The sequence below is a fragment of the Rosa rugosa genome, chromosome 5 (genome assembly GCF_958449725.1).
Source record: "Rosa rugosa chromosome 5, drRosRugo1.1, whole genome shotgun sequence".
Taxonomy (NCBI): domain Eukaryota; kingdom Viridiplantae; phylum Streptophyta; class Magnoliopsida; order Rosales; family Rosaceae; genus Rosa; species Rosa rugosa.
The window spans coordinates 13030872-13051576 of record NC_084824.1 but is presented as its reverse complement, the minus strand read 5'-3'; the positions used below and the strand labels follow the sequence as shown (position 1 = coordinate 13051576).

General features: G+C 39.8%; 3 protein-coding genes across 5 annotated transcripts; 1 reads left to right on the top strand and 2 right to left on the bottom strand.

Moving 5' to 3' along the window:
• The first annotated feature begins 6151 nt into the window (after nucleotides 1-6151).
• LOC133712035 (uncharacterized) lies at nucleotides 6152-8577 on the top strand. Of its 2 annotated transcripts, none has more exons than XM_062138113.1 (6): nucleotides 6152-6462; nucleotides 6549-6636; nucleotides 7211-7350; nucleotides 7437-7799; nucleotides 8015-8062; nucleotides 8209-8577. In XM_062138113.1, the coding sequence occupies exons 1-6, from the start codon at nucleotides 6355-6357 to the stop codon at nucleotides 8443-8445; spliced, it is 984 nt and encodes a 327-aa protein (XP_061994097.1). In that variant the 5' UTR covers nucleotides 6152-6354; the 3' UTR covers nucleotides 8446-8577. The 2 variants fall into 2 exon arrangements, with proteins under 2 accessions (XP_061994097.1, XP_061994096.1); XM_062138112.1 differs by having other exon boundaries at nucleotides 8000-8062.
• A 134-nt stretch (nucleotides 8578-8711) lies between these two features.
• On the bottom strand, nucleotides 8712-11270 carry LOC133712034 (protein TRIGALACTOSYLDIACYLGLYCEROL 4, chloroplastic). Its single transcript, XM_062138111.1, has 5 exons — nucleotides 10975-11270; nucleotides 10612-10861; nucleotides 10166-10520; nucleotides 9263-9603; nucleotides 8712-8990 (listed from the first exon to the last, which is right to left on the bottom strand). Exons 1-5 carry the CDS (start codon nucleotides 11235-11237, stop codon nucleotides 8793-8795), a joined length of 1407 nt encoding a protein of 468 aa, XP_061994095.1. The 5' UTR covers nucleotides 11238-11270; the 3' UTR covers nucleotides 8712-8792.
• Nucleotides 11271-14859: 3589 nt separating this feature from the next.
• On the bottom strand, nucleotides 14860-20660 carry LOC133708588 (uncharacterized). Of its 2 annotated transcripts, XM_062134060.1 has the most exons (17): nucleotides 20374-20660; nucleotides 20185-20282; nucleotides 19740-19859; nucleotides 19516-19605; nucleotides 19290-19405; nucleotides 18915-19014; nucleotides 18560-18631; nucleotides 18432-18479; nucleotides 18269-18346; nucleotides 18071-18190; nucleotides 17808-17913; nucleotides 16861-17024; nucleotides 16463-16597; nucleotides 15893-16023; nucleotides 15713-15775; nucleotides 15506-15584; nucleotides 14860-15183 (listed from the first exon to the last, which is right to left on the bottom strand). In XM_062134060.1, the coding sequence occupies exons 1-17, from the start codon at nucleotides 20642-20644 to the stop codon at nucleotides 15100-15102; spliced, it is 1875 nt and encodes a 624-aa protein (XP_061990044.1). In that variant the 5' UTR covers nucleotides 20645-20660; the 3' UTR covers nucleotides 14860-15099. The 2 variants fall into 2 exon arrangements, 1 of the variants encoding a protein (XP_061990044.1); XR_009845905.1 differs by lacking the exon at nucleotides 14860-15183 and having other exon boundaries at nucleotides 15508-15584; nucleotides 15893-16040.
• Nucleotides 20661-20705: the final 45 nt, after the last annotated feature.

Here is a 20705-nt window from a genome sequence, read left to right as displayed (position 1 = left end):
GGCACGCCCAAAGCCGCCTAGGACCGCTCAGAGCCGCCTAGGACCGCCCAGCCTCGCCTAGTACCTGCCTAACATCCTCACCGCCTAGTTCCACCGATTTCCAAGAAATCGAGTCGGTGCTCTACCTCCCAGCGCCTAGACCGATTTTTAGAACACTGATTGAAATATCTGCGATATTTCTGATATATTCCTCGATATCTCCCTTTTTCGACGAACCGATATATCTTAGGGGGTTATTATCTTATTTTCTATCGTTTCCCCCAAAATTTCTCCGACATCGTCAAATATCCCTGATATATTAGAGGATTAAATACTTGTTACCCTCAAACTTTTCCCTGAAAAACAGTTTAGTCCCTCGCCTTTCAAATTAAACTGGATGGTCCTTATTCTTTCTAATTCTCACACAACAGGTCCAAAATAGGTCTAAAATGACTATTCTACCCCCAAGATCCTTTTTTTATTTTTTTCTCTCTCTTTTTCTAATTTTTCTCTCTTTTTTTATTTATTTTTTCTACTTTTCTCTCTCTCTCTCTCTCTCTCTCTTTTCTCCTTCTTTCTTCGTTCTTCTCTGCTATTTTTTTTTTCACGAGGCCAACTAGTTTAGCTTCTTTCTTCGTTCTTCTCTGCTCTTCCACGAGCCCAACAACTTTCATACCTGCAAGAATGTCCAATTCCAAACAAAAAGGCCGGAAAACAGCCCAAGTAAAAGGATTTCCGGCGAGCTACTGTTCACCTTCGAATTTCTCCTCTACCGGTCGATTCAAGCTGCAATAAGCATACCCACAAGATCAGTGTTCTTCCAACAACAAGATTCACCAAGGTTTTCAACCGAAAAATCACTGGAAACCAAAAACCCAACCAAGAAATCAAAAATTTTTGGTTTTTCTCTCCTCTTCGATTTGCTTCAATCCAAGCCTAATCACCTAAAATCCTTACCAGAGATGGAGGAGGAGGAAGAGAGGAAGGTTCGATGGCCGGCGACGAGTCCAGTTGGGGTCCGGCTGCGGTGATTTCGCCGGAATTTGGGTCCGGTCCGAGGAGAAGAGAAAAGAAAGGGGGAGGGGGCTGGAGGTGAATTTGGGTATGGGGTTACTCTTGGATTTGGGAGTGTGAATTTGGAGAGGTGGAGAAATTTTGTGGGGAGGATTGGCTCTAGATTAAATTAAATTGGAATATGGAGTAGAGTAAGAAGGGGGAAAAAAAATAGCAGAGAAGAACGAAGAACGAAGAAAGAAGGAGAAGAGAGAGAGAGAGAGAAAAGCAGAAAAAATAAATAAAAAAAGAGAGAGAGAAAAAATAAAAAAAGGATCTTGGGGGTAGAATAGTCATTTTAGACCTGTTTTGGACCTGTTGTGTCAGAATTAGAAAGAATAAAGACTATCCAGTTTAATTTGAAAGGCGAGGGACTAAACTGTTTTTCAGGGAAAAGTTTGAGGAGTAACAAGTATTTAATCCTATATTAGATATTTAGGATATATCTCCTATAAAGTGAAGAAATATCTGTAAAATCTGATGAAAAAAAAATAAAAAATAGAAAAAACATAGTAATTCTCTAAATGCAAATCTATATAAAGAGATATCTCCTCAAGGGAAATCTGGCTGAGGGAAATCCCCTCAAGGCGAATCCAGGTGAGGAGAAATACCCTGAAGGTAATTATGTGTGAGGAGTAATTCTCTAAATGCAATTCTGTGTAAGGAGAGATCTCCTCAAAGCGAATTTGGGTGACGAGTATTCCCTTTGAGGGAAATCCGAGTGAGGAGTGGAATCCAAGTGAGGAGAAATTCCCTGAAAACGAATCTGGACAAGGAGAATTCATGATGAAGCAATTTCAAAAAGTAACTCATTCACTTCATCTTTCTCAATTATATGGGATTGGCCTCAACTATAACTATCATGTTCATTACTACAATTCGCACTATATGGGACATATGTTTTGGTCTGATTATTACATTTTCGTAGACCAGCGAGCTGTTTTTTAACCACCTAGAGTCTCTTTTTAGATGTAGATGAAGTTGACATTCATATGTATTTATATGTAATTCCAATAAATTAATTCTTTCAAAAACGATATATTTTCTCCTATATTCCCAATATTTCCGATATCTCTATTTTTCAAAGTTTCGATAGATATGTAGATACATATATTTTAATCCTTGGTCTGGCCTAGAAAGACGACGATCCATTGTTAAATTATCACAACCTCCTAGTAGCATGATGAAACTAAGTGTCGTCAGATTTATTCTCCGGCGGCAACATAGTAGGAAAGCTATGTATTTGATGATTATGCTTCGTTGTAATCGAGTTATCTTTCCGGTATGACACCATTATGTCAAAGCAAATGGAGTAGCCAGTAGAGCACTCTTTGCTAATTAGTGCCTATTAGAATATATGTATTTTGTAGAGACTCCTGATATCATTTCGAGATGTTCTTTAGATGCTTATTGTAATTAGGGGTTTAGACTCAATGTCCCCTTTTGTATTCGGCAGTTTCATTAATCAATGTTTGAGGGCAGCCGCACCAGCTCTTCATTTAAGAAAGAGAGAGAGAGAGAGAGAGAGAGAGAGAGAGAGAGAGAGAAGGTACTATCCAAATGGAAGGTTCATGAGAAATTTAATTTCTCATCTAATGGGAAAGAAAAAAGAATTACTTTCCTTTCTGCAAACAAATTAAACGAGGCCTAAGGGCATCTTTAGCAATGCTAGCTAGTCATATTTTAGTTAAATTTTAGCTAAAGTAACTAAAAAATACCCTCCCCAGCCTGCTGCTTATGCCTACATCAAATGGCACCCCCCACTGCCTTCTTCTTTGAAGCTTAACTTTGATAGTTCAGTTCATGCTCCCGGTCAAGCAGTTGCTGGATTTGTGGTTCACGACTCTTTTGGTAAACCTCTATTGGCCAATGAGTAAAAAACTAGGGCATATGGATATTCTCTTAGCTAAAGTTGTTGCCCTCATAGAAGGTTTGGAGCATTATCTCATCTCACATCCCCACCCATTTTGGTGGACGGTGATTCCAAGTTGCTCATTGATGCCATTAATAGCCGCTCTTCTGTGCCTTGACGTGTTAAGTTCCTCATTCAAGACATCAAGGAACTTTTAACTAAGTTTGCCTCTGTTTCTTTCTCTCACATTTGGTGGGAGGCCAACTTTTTAGCCGATAGTTTAGCTTCTCTGGGTCATTCGACTCCTTCCCCTCTTTTTGGTCCTTCCAGCTTCCTTTGTCTTCGAGCAACGTCTTCCAATTTGATCAGTTTGGGGGTTGTTGTGCTCGTGGTTTTCTTTGTAATTTTCTTTATCTATCGAAAAAAAAAAACTAAAAAGTTATTTTGGTTAATCATTTTTAAAATACGTTTGCATCAGTTTTCTCTACTATAACTAGTTTTTAATTTATATTATTTTTTCAATAAAAATTAATAGTTTAAATATATTTATAAATTACATAAAATGGTCCTTGACCCAAAGCACCAAAATTATCCCACTTACCTCAGCAACAGATTTTTATTCCCCTTTACCCAATTTAAACTAAATTAACATTTTTGCCCTCAACCAAATCTAAAAACTACAATAACTGCCACTCTCTCTCTCTTCAGCACGCCAGACCTCTCTCTCCTCCGTCGAGATCCGGACCTTATCGGTCCGCGACGATTGGGGTCTGATCATCCCGTTCTACGAATTCCGGTTCACACACAAAGGCCACCTCGAGCTCAACGTCTCCAAGATCGCCCTGTCCCAGCAACCCGGCCCGGATTCGGATCTCTCCCGAGTCGGCTTCTTTCTCAGCACCCGGGACTCATGGATCCACGTCTTCCAGCAGCTCGAGGAGGACGAGCTTGACTACGCGCTCCATCGTGTTCTCTGAGACCGACTCTGATCAGTACACGCTTCTCTTCGCCAACTGTCTCCAGCCACCGTCTGCAACCGTAAAGAAGGGAAAGAGGACATGGGTGCCCAGATGAGACAGAAGTAAAGAAAAAAAAAGTTTTGAATGTCTATTGGGGGGCAATAGACGTCTATTGGAGGGCAATAGACTTTTTTAAATTGATATAATCTCTTCATTTTTTTCTTTAATCAAAGTTTTATTTGTTTAATTTTAAGAAGATTAGTTCCCATTCTGGCTACCGAAAATTCTTTTGGGGGGCAATAGATGTCTATTGGGGGAAATAGACGTCTATTTGAGGGTAATAGACTATTGGGGACAATGGGGGGCAATAAACCTTTCCGGCGACCTCCGGCAAGGTTTTCAGAAAAGTCCGGCAGGTGGTGACTGGTGACGGGATTTCGGCGGCCGATGACGGGAATCCGGCGGCCGGTGATGGGGCTCTGGTGAAGTCTCCTATGGTTTCTCTCTCTTCCATTTTCTCTCTCTCTCTCTCTCTCTCTCTCTCTCTCTAAGTAACAAAGAGGTGAGGGTAAAATAGTCTCAAAAATAAACAAAAAACAAAAAATAAAATTAATGGGGTATTAGGGAAAACTTCTTTAGAGTGTTTTGAGTATGGGGGAATTAAAAAAACTTAATGGGGTAAGTAGGAAAAAAATCCCTAGAAATGGGGTACATGGACATAAACCCTACATAAAATAACTCAAAATGAAGGTTTTAAATTAATAAAAATTAGAGAAAACGTCATCTTGTTTTCTATATTTAGGAGCGAGATAACTAAAAGCTATAATGAAGATTTTGGTGCAGCTGTTAAAATAGATAAAAAGCTAAACATGATCTCCAAAATAGGACGAACTCTTTATTATAGTATACAAATTTTTGTAGGGTTTTCTGAAAAGAAGACCAGAACGCGCCGCACGCGCATAGCTTTGGTCGAGGGTTAGTCGAGCTCTTCCAATCCGGCGAAGCTCCTCCTCAGTATGGGGCTTGCCTCGTCGTTGTTGTGAGGTTGCCGGATGGGTGATGGTGACTTATAGTTGTCTGGCTTCTTGGATCTGCAGTGACTCAAAGTTTGACTGTGGATCTGGCTCTATTTTTGGTTTGAAGCCTCTCTGTGGCTTGGGCAGGCGTGAGTTCCGGTCCAAGGGGCGGCGGCAGTGCAGCATCACTGACGGGTGCAGTTTAGCGTTTTTGGGGGCACGGGGATCCTTGAATCAGATCTGGTGTTTCCGGCTTCGCTGATGTTCTCTAGGTGGTTCGGCGTGGGTTGACAGTGTTCCTTGAAGCGGGGCGGCGGCGATATGGTTGCGGCATGACATGGCGGCGGTGGCTGTTCGAGGCTTGCGTGCGTCGTTTTCAGTATAGGGAGGTGGAGGTGGAACTGGGCTGGGTCAGTTGTTGGGCCTAGGGTTTTGTTGTTTCTTTGGGCCAATTGGGCTTTAATTAGTTAGTCTTTTCTTTCTATTATTTCCTTTGTTAAAGGAACCCTAGGTTAGTAATGTTTTTACTTTCAATAATTCCCTAATTTCTTAGGGACCTACGCACTTTCGTGCCTCTAGCGAATCATTCGGAGTAGTACCGAAGGAGGATTCTTGTTATTTCGATGTATTTAATGTCAAATGAGTGACCTAGTTCTATGTACCACCGTGGGTACTAACACATCTTCTTGTCTGTTTAGATGACAGCGGAATGGTACGTAATGATCATTCTGGTTTTTGATCAATATATTGGCTTTGCCTTCTTTCAAAAAATAAGAATGATCTCCAAAATAGTTAATGAGCTAAAATAGAGAGTTTACTAAAAATGCTCTAAGGTTTTTTTTATTGTCAGACAATAAGGACTTCTTATTCTTAACTATTGTCAGACAAATAATTTTATTATATTTCAGTATTGAATTGTTTTTAGCAATGTTCTAGCCATATACATGTAGGTGGGAGTATTTTATGCCTAAGAAAATGTAAAAAAAAGAAAAAAAATTGTCGGACATGTTTGAATCGATAAAATGTCCTTATTTTATATCTTTTTTTTTTTTTTTTTTGAATCAATCGATTAATGATTGTCATTCATCAGAAGCCAGAATAGGCCGTTACATACCGTCACACTACACAATGTTTTTTTATCGGTTTCTCATCTAATCACATAATATAACAATTGATTAAAAAACAAAGAAAATCACATAATATAACAAAAAATAATGTGGTGAGCAAAATCCTGTATCTGGCTACTTTGGTGATATGGACGCGACTGCACAACCGATGAGTGATACATCACACCTAAAGCATCATCCTATGGGTTTTCAGTTTTCACCCCCATTTACCAAAAAGAAATTAAGATGTCTACTTTAGCTGAAGAAGCAGCAAAACGCACCGCTTCGATCCACTTTGTTGTCAAATCTCAAAAAGAGTAGCATTGGCAACGTTTTGTTTTGATTTTGCAAAACGAGCGTTTGTGGGTTTTGAATGGAGAGTTTAGAAGATGAGTAGCACTAGTGTATTAGTTGCAGGCCTTCCCTGTCATCCAAACCTTAACGCCACTCTTTATTCTCCAACTCCAACTCCAACTCCAACTCCAACTAATACATCAGTAAATGCCTCTCTGTGTTTTTCACATTTTGATAATGATGGTGAATTTTTTGATGATATAAATTAATGGGTGAAAGTTTTGAGCAGAACACAAAGGATGGAGACAATTTGGTAATGAAGGTTGATGGGTTTAAGTGGCGTTTGGTTATAGCTTACGACGGCACCCGTTATTCAGGTTATTTCTCATTGCTTCCCATTAAAGCTCTGAGCTTTGCCTTCTTTTCCTGTCAAACTTTGCTGTGCTTTGTTTTGTTATCTATGGCTACTTTGGGTTTTGCTGATAAAGATGTTTGCTTGGAAGTTGAAACCAAATTGCTGATTCACAGTGGTGAACCCAGTTGGTAATGTTGAAGGAAAGTGGGCTTCTTTTCCTTCTGGGCTGTGTTAGAAATTAGCTCTGCTAGGAAATGTGCATGAATGGTGTTTGATATAATGCCTCTATGAATGAGTGTACAACTGGAGGTTGTTTTTTGCTCTCACTTTGAGTTGTTTAGATGTCCAGTTGAACATTTCAATGAAATAGTGTTGGAAAGTTTAAGCTGCAAATTTCGATACTTTCTCCAATACCTGAGTGAATGTTTCAGGTGAATATTAGCTCTGCTAGGTAGTGAGTGCTTGAATTGTGTTTGATATAATGCCTCTATGAATGATTATAGCAATGGAGGTTGTTATTTGCTCTCAATTTGAGTTTTGGAGATGCCCATTTGAATATTTTAGTGAAATAGAGTAGGAAATGTTGAATGTTTCAGGATGGCAATATCAGAGTTCACCACCTACCATACAGCGCTATGTGGAGAAAGCTCTAATGGGAGCAACGAAGCTGGAAAGGAAGGATCTTCATTTGGTTGGTGCAAGTAGGACAGATAAGGGTGTCCATGCTTGGGGTCAGGTGTGACTAGGTTTCTTACTCCCTTCAAGCTTCAACAAGGATATGCCACCCACATTTCACAGACTCACTATCATTTCAGCTTTCAGGTTGCACACTTTGTCACACCGTTCAACTATGACAGAATAGAAAGCATTCATGCAGCTCTCAATGGTACTCTTCCGGAGGATATCCGTGTTAGGGAAATTAGTCCTGCTATGCCTGAATTCCATGCTCGTTTTTCAGCCCAAAGGAAGGTGTATCATTACAGAATATATAATGACACATTCATGGACCCATTTCAGCGTCACAATGCTTACCATAGTGCTCATAAGTTGAACCCTGCTGTTATGAGAGAAGCTGCGAAGTATTTTATTGGAAAGCATGATTTCTCTGCTTTTGTAAATGCATCCCAGAAGGAGCGAGTGCGGGATCCAGTAAAGGATATATTCCGTTTTGATGTTGTCCAAATGGTAATATTCGGACCCTCAATCAGTGGTTGAATTTTAGGTGTTGCACTTGCTCATTAGCTGTTCACGGATTGATAATTCAGTTCCATGTTGTCGATTTCTCTAATCATCTTACTGGACTTGTCTATATGTGCTTTCTTTCAGTTTGTTTATGGACAAAATGTTTTATAAGTTATAACTGAGTATCACCCCATCATTGTTAGGGGGCTCTTTTACAGCTTGAAGTTGAAGGCTCGGGATTCTTATATAGACAAGTCCGGAACATGGTGAGTAATTCATCTCCACCAACTTCATCATAACTTATTGTTTTAGCACTGTGTCATCAAATACTTGTATCTGATCAAAATGATTGTCAATACCATTTTTGCTCTTTTGCAACTACAAGCATTTTTCTGTTTATACACTACTGCAGGTCGCTCTGCTACTTCAAATCGGAAGGGAAGTAGTTCCCCCTGACATTGTACCCAAGATATTGGCAACACGAAATCGAAGGGAGCTTGCTAAATATTCCTTGTTGGCTCCACCCCAAGGGCTTTGTCTTATGGCAGTCGAGTATAACGAGGACCATCTACGGCTTCCATCTGGTTCCCCTAACCCCAGTTTTGGTAGGCATTATACTATAAAATCTTGTAAGCTTCCATTCTACTAAAGATTGCAGTACTTGTACCCAAAAAAATATTCAAATATTATAAAACGAAGATTCATGCAATGGTGAGTGCTTTTAATTTCTGTTGCAATTTTTCAGTCCTCTTTGGGTTTGGTAAATTTGTAGTCGACTCTAAATCTTGACACTAGGCAATTGATTTTAGTGAATGATGCTTTCGGAAGACAATGCTTGAAGCCCGAACAAACTTGTAATGGCCAGTATTATCATGTCATTTTTAAGTAATAAAACCTCCAATAACACATCACCTCTGAAATGGTGAAAGTAGTTTTCTGGAATTGAAGCCAATGTGACCCAAAAATATAACTCTACAAGACTAAAGTTGCATGATTTTATGTCTCGTAAAAACGAAGCTCTATCATCCCTTCTTGGTGCATTGGGGAATACCAAGCAACAGCTTTAGCTGAACCAAGGACTTGCAGTGCATACTCGAGGGCAAATACGGGCTCATCCACACGTATACTCCAGTTTTGGTTTCTTAGTTCAACTGCAACTCTTGAATCAACCCTGAAACTGAAAGGTCCAGCAATCTGCACATAAATTTGGAACTTAGTTACAGGTTGTATAAAGCTATCATTCATCCCAACACCGTATAAAGAATAAACAATCATGAGATAGGTTACTATCAAAACAATTTACAATAATGGCAGTGTCCAAGTTCAACCAAGAGAGAAGTATATTACAAGAGTTGAATAAACTAGTTACTTATAAGCTAAGTGTTTCTTTCATCTGAAATCAAACTTGAAGTCATAGAAAGTATTTTGCTGAAATTGAAATTAGGATTTATAAGATATATAGTCACCTGCTGCTGAAGAGAAAGGGTGGCATTGGGGCAAATATCCTGAATAGCTTCCAAATTTGGCTTTTGAGAATTGAAATAATCTTCTGCTAGATGTGTGGCACCCGACAGAAATTTAGCTCCAGAAGGAAAATCCAGGCGAGCATGAAAACGAGTAAGATCCAGAAATAGCCTTTGGAAGTTTCCATGCTGTGCTGAAAATGATGCAGACCCAAAAACATCTGCTAGAAAGGCAGATTTTACTGCAGGAGCCTGAAGACTAATGCCTCTAAAACCCTGAGGATCATCATCCTCAATTTGTGACCTAGCCGCACCCTCACCAAAACAGGCAGTCATAGCAGCACCTATTTATGGAAGAATAAATTTGAAGTATTAATCAATAAGAGTTGCGTGTATTAAGCATATACATCCACAATGGTCGGTATGCTAAAACAATAAAGCTACTCAACTAAACGAACCTTACTCCCACTGTCCGGGATTGCTAAAAAATGCACAAGAAATCCAAACAACAACGAGCAAATTTAAGCAACAACATTGCAATATTCATCCCCTACTCCTTTATAACTTAAGCATGCATTCCACTAAACAACCCTGACAATACACACACGCACACACACACACACACACACACGCGCGCGCGCGCACACACACACATCACTGAAATTCAGTATACCTAATCCCAGTTTTTATGCAAACACACTTCACTGAAATTCAGTATACCTGATCCCAGTTTTTGTGCAAACATTAGAGATTATTATTGTTACCACCAGGGGATTTAGTTTATCACACAATCAAAGACAAAAGTGAACGGTTTCATTTCTAACATGTCCAGCAAAGCACTTCTCTTTCATCGAAGGGAAAGGGTGTCTCCTACAAACTAAGCAAATGAAAGTGGCAGTGCCTTACCAATAATCCCTGAAGCCGAAACATGAGGATTCGAAAGGAATATATCAAAGGGCTGCACCATTTTCAGCTTCGGAGCATTACTTCTCCAAAGGTCAAGATTCTTCCTATAGGAAATAGCACCCTTGACAGCCAAACCAGGAAGCAAACCAGCAGGTATTCCTTCACTCTGACCACTATCAAGGCGCTCGGGTGCCCCCGAGTTATGATGCACGCACACACGATAACTGGCACCAGAATCCGAAGCAACCGTAGCCAGATCAACCGACATTGACAATGGCACATCCCAATAATCACCAGCCTTATCCACAAAAAGCCCTGGCCAAACTGCCTCTACTGACAAATTGTGATGAGGAAACTGCAAAAGCTCATAGCAATCAGACCTTCATTACAAAACTCCACAACAACAACAAGCACATAATTAACAATTTCATAACCAAAACACCTACCCTGTGCTGAAACAGTGCTTTATTTCGAGGCTTCTTATCATCACCATAACCCTCCACACTCAGAAGCAATGTGTCATCAGGTGTCAACAGCAAGTCAGAACAGAACGAAAGGGCATACAAGGACTTGTCCTGTAAGTGCTTTCCCAGGGTTTTCATCCATGAAGAAGCAGAGTCCGGTGGTGGGCCCTCACTGTTTTTCACAGAGGATACAAACCTCTCGAAATTGAACTGACCCAGTAAAGTCCCAAGCCTACAGAGCTTTAAAACTCACCAATTATCAAAAAGACTCAAACTTTGAACAATCCCACATCGAAAAGAAAAAGAAAAATGGTAAACTTTGGAGGGAATTGCGGTGGTGGGTACCAGTTATCGGCGAAGGGGATGGTGAGGACGCGCTGGAGAGTGAAGCCACTGGCGGCGGCGTAGGAAGGGACGAAGGGGGCGGCCATGAAACGCTGCATGAAGTCAATTTGTTTGGGCCGGGAGAGCCTGGAGCCTCGAGAAAGGCCCAGAGGAAGTGGGTCGCCGGGAACGGGGCGGCCCAGTCCGTCCAGGGTCCTCGGCGTCGAGATGTCCAGGTCCCAGAAGGCTCCGTCCATTGCCCATCTCAGCTTCTTCATCTCCATCTTCTTCGGATTGAACTTTTTCAGCTTCTGCTCTGGTGTACTTGATTCTTCTTAAACCAATGAAAAGGGATGAACGACAAGTCGTTTCTGACTGTGGTTAGTGTCGTTTAAGAGCTTTGTGTACCAATTACTAATTAGTGGTTAGCGTAATGGGTTAGAAGAAGAAGACCAAAAAAAAAAAAAGGGGAAATGATCATTGACCCAATTTCAGCTTAAAAATTGCCCACTTGCTCCACCAAGAGTTTAAAAACCCCATTTACCCAAAACACTCTAAGGGATTATTTCCCCTTTACCCAATTAATTCTTTTTTAATTCTTTTTATTTATTTTTGGGACTTTTTTGCCCTCTCCTTCTTTCTCACTTAGAGGGAGAAATCATCCTCCACCTTGCCGGACTTCGGTGATCAGTGGCAGGCCGCCGACTCCGGTGACCGGCGACCGGAGACAGGAATCCGGCGACCGGCGACCGGAATCCGGCAACCGGTCCCTAATAATACCCAGTAACCATATTATTGCCCCCCAGTAATCATATTATTGCCCCCCAAAAATCATATTATTGCCTCCAATAATCATATTATTGCCATCCAGTGAATTGTATGAACTCCCAAAACCAAAATGAATACACTACAGACACAATTGATCAATTTATAATCATATTGTTGGCTCCCAATAATCATATTAGTGCCTCCCAATAATCATATTATTGCCCCCCAATACCAAGTCCAATGTCTCTACTGCCTCCCAATAGACCACCAAAAATGCACCATTTTGTAGGATTCACATATAATTTGACTTTAATACACAGAAAACAACAGGTAACTTATCAAAACACCACACTATAGTGATCCCTGTCCCTCGTATCAAAGTCTACTGGGGGCCAATAATGTGTCTACTGGCCCCCAGTAGACCATCAAACAAACCCCACAGTTACATTGCAATCTCAGGATACCGAAAAAAACAAAAAACAAAAAGATCTGGGCACCAGATCAGAATGGCTGGGGACGAAGAAATCGATATCGGACCGGCAGATCTTGAAGCTTTGTCCATTTGAAGACGTTTCCGCCTTCGAAACCGGAAAATGAATATACAGTCATGAATGCTTGAACGATTCTGATGCTGGGAAACGGAATCTGGGAATGAACTGAAAGCTATTTCAAGCTCCTCATCTTGCGTAAGACAACCGGGTGGGTAACACTCTTCAATAAGCTGACCCTGTTCAAGATCAAATCTGATGATACAAAAAGCCGTCGCCGTCGGGTTCCCCAAGGTAGACCCGGCCAAGATTCGGATCGAGAAACAGATCCGAGTTGGCCCAAAATCCGCCGGAAAGGTTTCGTCTCCGTCATCGACTTGCCGGGCGACGACTTCTGCAGCGAAGTCTTCACCGCCCTGGATCGGATTCTTGTGCTCCGACGCTCCAACGAGGAGGAGGAGGTGAGAGAGAGAGCGACTTATGCAGCGAAGTCTTCACCGCCCTGGATCGGATTCTTGTGCTCCGACGCTCCAACAAGGAGGAGGAGGTGAGAGAGAGAGAGAGAGAGAGAGAGAGAGAGAGAGAGAGAGAGAGAGAGAGAGAGAGAGAGAGAGAGAGAGAGAGAGAGAGAGAGAGAGAGAGAGAGAGAGAGAGTCTGATAGGAGGAGAGAGAGAATTTTGTAGTTTAATAATTTGATTGGGTTAAAAATGTTACTTGCGTTTAAATTGGGTAAATGGGGTCAAAAAACTCTTAGTGGAGCAAGTGGGCAATTTTTAGGTTAAAATTGGGTAAGTGGTCACGGCCTCTTTTTTTTTTTGGGTCGTGACCACTTACCCAATTTTAACCTAAAAATTGCCCACTTGCTGCACTAAGAGTTTTTTGACCTCATTTACCCAATTTAAACGCAAGTGACATTTTTACCCCCAATTAAATTATTAAACTACAAAACTCTCTCTCTCTCTCTCTCTCTCTCTCTCTCTCTCTCTCTCTCTCTCTCTCTCTCTCTCTCTCTCTCTCACCTCCTCCTCCTCGTTGGAGCGTCGGAGCACAAGAATCCGATCCAGGGCGGTGAAGACTTCGCAGCAGAAGTCGTCGCCCGGCGAGTCGATGACGGTGACGAAACCTTTCCGGCGGATTTTGGGCCAACTCGGATATGTTTCTCGATCCGAATCTTGGCCGGGTCTTCCTTGGGGAACCCGACGGCGACGAAGACGTAAGGTGGTTGAGGTTGAGGTCGGCGGTGGTGCGGTGGAGGAAGAAGCCGCGGGAGACGAGCTCGTCAGCCCAAAGCTTCAAGATCTGCCGGTCCGATATCGAGTTTCTTCGTCCCCAGTCATTCTGATCTGGTGCCCAGAGCAATTTCTGGGTCCCCAGATCATTTTTTTTTTTATAGTGTGAACTCCGAGAATGGTGAAGGAAAAAAAAGTTAACGTGTACAATTGAACATATAAATTGATCAATTGTGTTTTTAGTGTATTCATTTTAGTTCTCTTGAGGGCAATAATATGATTATTAGGAGACAATAATATGCGTATTGGGGGGCAATAATATGATCAATTATGTCTGTAGAGTATTCATCTTGGTTTCGGGAGTTTATACAATTCACTGGACGGAAATAATATGATTATTGGAGGCAATAATATGATTATTAGGAGGCAATAATATGTGTATTAGGGGGCAATAATATGATCAATTGTGTCTGTAGTGTATTCATTTTGGTTTTGTGAGTTTATACAATTCACTGGACGGAAATAATATGATTATTGAAGGCAACAATATGATTTTTGGGAGACAATAATATGAGTATTGGGGGGCAATAATAACATTATTGGGAGGCAATAATTTCAGACACCGGAATCCGGACACCAGTCCGGTAGCCGGATTCCGGATTCCGATCACCGGAGTCGGCGGCCGGCCACTGGTCACCGAAGTCCGGCAAGGTGGATGATGGCTTCTCCCTCTAAGTGAGAAAGAAGGAGAGGGCAAAAAAGTCCCAAACATAAATAAAAAGAATAAAAAAAAAATTAATTGGGTAAATGGGAAATAATCCCTTAGAATGTTTTGGGTAAATTGGGTTAAAAAACTGTTAGTGGAGCAAGTGGGCAAATTTTAAGCTAAAATTGGGTAAATTAGCATTTCCCCTATTATTAAACTAATAGAAGAGTGTGGTTTGTAATATGGGGTGTGCAAATTTCACCCCCAAAAATAAATTGAGTAATTTATAGTGATGAACGGACTCCTGTAGCTAGTCTACCACTGCATTTTGATGTGGACTAATTCAGCTGTCATAAAGTATCTTACAACTACATGTAACTAGTCTGCTACTGCATGTTGATGGGGACTAATTCAGTTTAGTCGTAAAGTATCTTACAATTACATGTAACGTCAGTTTAGTCGTAAAGCGTATCTTACAACTACATGTAAGTATGTAACTAGTCTACCGTTGCAAGAAGCTCATATGAATACGTTAACCGTAGACTTTTCCAGTTAAGTCTCCACCGTGTAAGATAAAGGTAATTAGGTAAATGATGTTGCGTACGTGGTTTTCATTGCATGAGAAAAGGAAAAGAAATTAAAAAAAATTGAGCGATTAGCTTCGAATAGTTCATAATGTGGCATTAGTGAAAAAAAACCATTGAATTGAGTGGAAGTGGTTAATCTGCGACCAATATATCATTAATTAGGCAATTCACACAGCTACTCTGCCGAGAACCATAAATAGTTCGTGGGGGCATAAACAAGCCACAGATCACTGGAGAGGCACTCATGACTCAAATTAGTGAATTACACATTATTCATTCAGAACCTTCTAACATGTAACCCGCTGGGTCATCAAAGACGGGATACTCGAAAGAATTAGCAAGCAACATTTACAATGGAATTGCACGTTTACGACATAGAATTGACTTCGTTATCCGCAGCAGATCCATAAATCTTCGAACAGTAGTATGAATATGAATCATGAGCAAGAGTCTGCAGAGGTAAAAGGCACAAGACATTTAGTCTTCGTTCCACAGAAATGAAACCAAATGCAAATACTAATCTTTCTTTTCTTTTATATTGTTATCAAATATATTGTTTTTGAAATCTCAAATCCTCATTCCACTTATTTAGTATATAGATGCAGAATGCAAGTTCTTCCTTTCAACCTTTCAATGTGTAAGATTGCATGTGAGGAAAGGTATTAGCTTAACAATGCATGGTTTGACCTATTATCTAGCAGATTAAACTTTTTGTGTTGCATGGTTCTCTAATGCAAAACAGGATAGAGAAAGTCATGATACTCTATAGTTACCTGTTCCTGTGAGCGGAAATACATGAAAGGTGTATAATGTAAGAAATTTGACACCCTTGAGGTATATATATCAGCATACCTGCAAGATGAAAAGGAATTGATGGGTATAAGGACATGGGAAATTTAAAGTTTAACTACTGTCACATCCATGCCTAGAGATCTGATTACTGAAATATGAACATGTAAAAAAAAAAAAAAAGTACATACTTCTCGATTTGTCTCATCAAATGGCTTTTATCCCAGAATCCTGCACGGGAAAGAAACCCCCACCTAATGCACAACAGATTCATAAGATCAACTTGACATTCACATGACTACATATATCATTTTCAAAGCTTAACAGTAGAAGTGGAAAATCAATTTCTTATATTTCCAACTTCCTATTACCTTTTGTTGAAGAGCTCTCCATCTGATTCTAGCAGCAGAGCAATTTTCTGGTCTAGTCTTTGCATAACAATAAGTAGCTTCTGCATGCTATCTGAGAGTTCTTGATCAGCCAAATTTGTTGCAGCAAGGGTCTGAAAGTATAGCAACACTTGAGATACAATAAAAAGCACATACGTTAGCACATGTTCTTTCCTTTTTCAGTCTAACATCTTTTGGCCCACATTCTTGGATTAGGAATTTGTAATGCTTGCTAAATGCTGATGATATGACGTAATCCATTGAATGTAGAATAAGGGTATGAATGGAAGAAAAAAAAATTCTGTAGCATCAATGTAGTTAAGAGGTAACACCAGACTTAAGAGTCGCATTAATGGATTACTATAGACCACCGTTCAAGAGATAATCAGGGTCATCATTACTTCTGTTTATTAAAGCTAAAGCAGCAACTGTTTTAATAGACTCGTGAGGAAAGAGCCTTAAGCATTTTAAAGGAAAAAATTTGTTTGCCAGCAAAAGTTGCTTTGTTATTATGAATGCAATGAAAGAAAGCTAATTCTAGAAAAAGCTTACTTGAGCAGGACGCCCTTTAGTTCGTCTTTGAGAGGCAAGTCGAAGTTGGTTGAAAAGATCTCCTACGATCTCCTTTTGATTTGTAAGCTCTATTAGTGATTCTCTATGACCCCGGCTACCGATCAAAGCACTATACTGCAGTGTCAAAATTTTCATGAACCCCTTATCAGCATTCAAAATTTTAATGATACTAAAAATATTAAGTAGAGCACCAAATTATGAATATAGTTTGTAGGTGATCAGTCTGCAGAATAGAATATAAGGCAACAGAAAAGCAGGTCTTTTTCTAGCAAATATATATTATTAATGAGGTCCAAACTTGCAGTTCTTTAGATTGTGAGATCTGAACTTGCATTGCTCATTCTCTTGCATATAAAAAGAAAATCCACTAAACAAACCTCTTCTTCCAATTCTCGACAAATCAATGCTGTTCGCCACCGGAGATGAACTTTGGATTGACTTACATCAGTGTAGATATGATCACCAACATAGAGTATTTCATCTCCATGGATATCTAGGGAATTCTCAACCATCTGAGCACTTCCCCCTGAATACAAGCCCCCTGCAGAAACAAAGCATTTAAATGAACATAAGATTGATAAGTAAATGTCAAAAGAAGTAATGATTGATCAAATACTTTGATGATCGCAGAGCATAGAGGAATTTGATTATCCTGGCATGGAAAAATGATGATGAGAATGAACAAAATAGTTATTTAGTTGTAGTCACAGTTATGGCCATTGATCAAACTATTTATTTCTCCTCGGCTCATATATAGCACAAGGTGTCAAGGTGCAAAGATAAAATCTAGCAGCTGAGACAGCCTTTTTGCATTTTGAGCCTAGTTAGAACACCTTTCACTTGCCAAGCCAGTTATTCAAGAAATCCAGGAAAGCAGTGCCCATATTAAGTGCAAGTTAGAAGGTGCAGAAAAAAAAAAAATAATAAAAAATATATATATATATCCGCACCTGAGAATGATTCTATATATATATATATATATATATATATATATATATATATATATATCACTTCAACTATAATCATGACACCCAGGTGGTACCTAAAACAGGGATCATGCCTAGAGTCGTTACTGCATATCTCCAATTGCATACGAAATTCATTATAAAAGTCATGAGTCATTACAACTATTATTAATTATCAAGTCTAACAGAAGAAATATTGTCCATGCACAACGTTTCTAAAACTGTACATCCAATAGACAATCAAAGCTAGTACAACCAGATTAAGCACAATAAAAGTAGCATCTCATTCTAGGGGAATAAAGTTAAGAACTTTTAAGATATTCAGTGGCAGGTAAACAAGCACAAGTACTCATTATTACCTGTTACAGCCTTGAAGCATGGACGCATTAGCCCCTCACCCGTCACCACCTCATACATTGGGTGTGACATTTGGAAGAACTCTGGCTTCCTTGCAGAGACTATTACCTGCATATGAACACAAGAAGCATAACAGTTTAATTGGTGCTCTGGAAGTTTGGTCGCAGTTCTACTGATCACTATATTTCAAGGAAACCTTTGGTCTCTGAAAAACGAAAGAAGAAATGGAGTTACAAAGTTAAGTAGATGGACAAAATTTACTTACAATGTCAAATAGATCCCGCCAACCCATATTATTAGGAAGAAATCTGTTAAAGGAATGTTGCATCATTGTGTCTGTGTAATGATAATCCGAGTTGGTAATGAGGAGAAGCTTTTTACCAGCCTAAAGCAGGAATAGATCAAGGTAATTAAGTAAAATGAAGTCACATTTTGTGCAAAGAAAACATCTTATAAGGCATACCTCCTTTTGATCCAAAAGTGCTAGAGGCAATTCTGGATCAGGTGTTACAAATAGTCCAGGCTTAGACATTATCTCACTCTGCATGAACGCCGGTATGCCACAATCAGTTTACACTCATGAATCAATATCCACTTTACTGAACAAATAATGAAGATATGCTAACCTTCAGTTGACCCTCTACATGTGCCCTAAAGAGGGCTCTTCCAACAGCCTGAAATCATGTCAAGAGTTAAAAAGGAGCATGAAAAAAGCAACACCATTGCTCTATAAAATTGTTCCACAGCTTATTGCCTTATAGAGCCCTTTATAATCGAGTGGACCAAGTTGTGCGGCAATGGTTCCATCATCCAATCTATCAACCATCTGAAAATAAACATTTGATATAAAAATGGTCAATATGTTGTTGACTAAAGAATGTTAAGCAACAGGATATGAATAAAGAATCAAAATCGATGCTGCTTGGGATTAGGTGCAGTACTCCGGGTAGTGTGATCAACATTATTTCATTAGGTCAAAAGAGAGGGTTTTCCTACTGCATTACGTTTGTGTTTAAGTTGAAGTAACTTTAAAAGTAAATTTACCTGAAACAAAACAATGATTATAACTAAGACATTAATACAGTGACCTAACCAAGAGAATATAATACCTGCATATATGCCACAGCTTCTGAGACAGAGAACAATGTATTCAGGAATTCCCATCGACTTTCCTTCCGGAGGTCCACCAATTCCCTCCCGTACATCTCTCTTCAATGAAAAGAAACTTAAGCAAAACTGCCAAATACATTACTCCAGTTCTTTTTTTTTTTTTTTTTTTCTAAAAATGATATCTTAAAATGCTGCATACTGGAAAAAACTACGTGGGCACATAGCACGGGCAGACCAAAGTAAAATCTGATCCATGCAAACTTTCATCTGGAACATTTTACTGTCGATGTTCCATCAGCAGATTGAAAGCATTTTTGAGTATGTTGTAATCGTCATTGTTCATCAAAAATCACAATTAAAGGTTCACAATGTACCTTACAGCCCGATTAGATAGCATGGTTGTGCCATGCATAGCCCTCTTTACATAGCCAAATCGATCAGCCTTCACCAAGTTGCCTTTCTCTTTGTCTATGACGAGGCCTCTAATAACCTATATGAATAGTTGGAACAAGATAGGAAAGAAAAGAAAATGTTAACAGGTGTTATGAATTGCATAAATGTCAATACTTTTAAACCTTTGAACTTGTTTATAGATGTTACCAGGTCGGGGTCAAATGCAAGACCATCAACTGGGAAACCCACTTTCCTTAAATTCTCCATACAGTAGTCATAAGCTCTCCCTTCCCAAGCCTACGAGACAAAGATCCATGTCAGACAATCCACAATCCCAATCTGGCAAGACTTGACTTTTTATATAATCACAATTCGTGACACAAAAAGAAAAACAAAAAAGAAAAAAGAAGAAGAAGTGACCTGATACTTACAATGACATTATAATGCATCAAGGTGTAGTCCATATCATAACCGATGGCACTAATTGATCGAAGATTCAATGTCCGGCTACAAAAGATACCACGAGGCGAATGCCTTGACAAAAAAGGACTCTGTAATATTCAACATGGTGAGATTGTTGCACAAGTACTATTCTACCATAAGACAGTGATCAATGTGATTCCCATTAAAAACAGACGAGTGAGACAACATAGACAGACTAGTACTCCACAAAACCAAACTGATACGATCGAAAGGGACTCTATAAATAGTACTCAATATAAAGAGATTGCTGCTCAAGTAGTACTCTACTTTAAGAAAATGATCAATGGGATATCCACTAGAAACAGACAACACACACACATACTTAGTACTCTACCAAACCAAACCAAAACCAAAAGAACCAAACTATGCTCCTCAGAAAATGAGAAACGGTACCGGAATACCCAAATCTTTAAGCAACCCTTCAGCTTCTTCAGCTTCCATTCGAGCAACCTCCTCAATCGGACCTTCCAAAGTTGCTTGTCCATCAATTCCTACATGATTTCATAAAAAACAACTTAAAAGATCAAAACTTTACACACATAATGGCAATGCCTGAATTGGGAAATCAAAAGGCTGAGTTACCAAAAGCCTCAAGACTCTCGAGCTTGACATTCAAATCCCCTTTGGTCTTCTCTCCCAGGTAATCCACGTCGTACTTGGTCGCCGGCGTCACAGAAAACACAGACTTGTCTTCGTCAACACTGACGTTACTGCTGCTAGTGCTGCTGCACTGGCACTTCTGATTCCAAGGCAGGGACTTGGTGATGAGAATGTTATGGGACGTAGTGGGTCTGATCCGAACTGGGTTTCTGAGGAAGCTGGTGGCCGCCATTGAGGCCTCTGCTGCATACATCTCTCCAACCTCAAAGTTGGGTTCTTTCTGAAAGCAGAAGAGTGAAGAAGAAAGAAGAGTG

Excerpts from the sequence above, each read along its gene's own strand:
- LOC133708588 (XM_062134060.1), bottom strand. The coding sequence starts at position 20,644 with ATGTATGCAGCAGAGGCCTCAATGGCGGCCACCAGCTTCCTCAGAAAC. Across the intron at positions 16,598-16,860 it reads GTCGAGAATTGGAAGAAGAG|TATAGTGCTTTGATCGGTAG; the intron begins GTTTGTTTAGTG and ends TTGACACTGCAG. Across the intron at positions 15,776-15,892 it reads GGAGAGCTCTTCAACAAAAG|GTGGGGGTTTCTTTCCCGTG; the intron begins GTAATAGGAAGT and ends GTTGTGCATTAG.
- LOC133712034 (XM_062138111.1), bottom strand. The coding sequence starts at position 11,237 with ATGGAGATGAAGAAGCTGAGATGGGCAATGGACGGAGCCTTCTGGGAC. Across the intron at positions 10,862-10,974 it reads ATCCCCTTCGCCGATAACTG|GCTTGGGACTTTACTGGGTC; the intron begins GTACCCACCACC and ends AAAGCTCTGTAG. Across the intron at positions 10,521-10,611 it reads AAGCACTGTTTCAGCACAGG|TTTCCTCATCACAATTTGTC; the intron begins GTAGGTGTTTTG and ends GAGCTTTTGCAG.
- LOC133712035 (XM_062138112.1), top strand. The coding sequence starts at position 6,355 with ATGAGTAGCACTAGTGTATTAGTTGCAGGCCTTCCCTGTCATCCAAAC. Across the intron at positions 7,800-7,999 it reads GTTTTGATGTTGTCCAAATG|GGGGCTCTTTTACAGCTTGA; the intron begins GTAATATTCGGA and ends CATCATTGTTAG. Across the intron at positions 8,063-8,208 it reads ATAGACAAGTCCGGAACATG|GTCGCTCTGCTACTTCAAAT; the intron begins GTGAGTAATTCA and ends ACACTACTGCAG.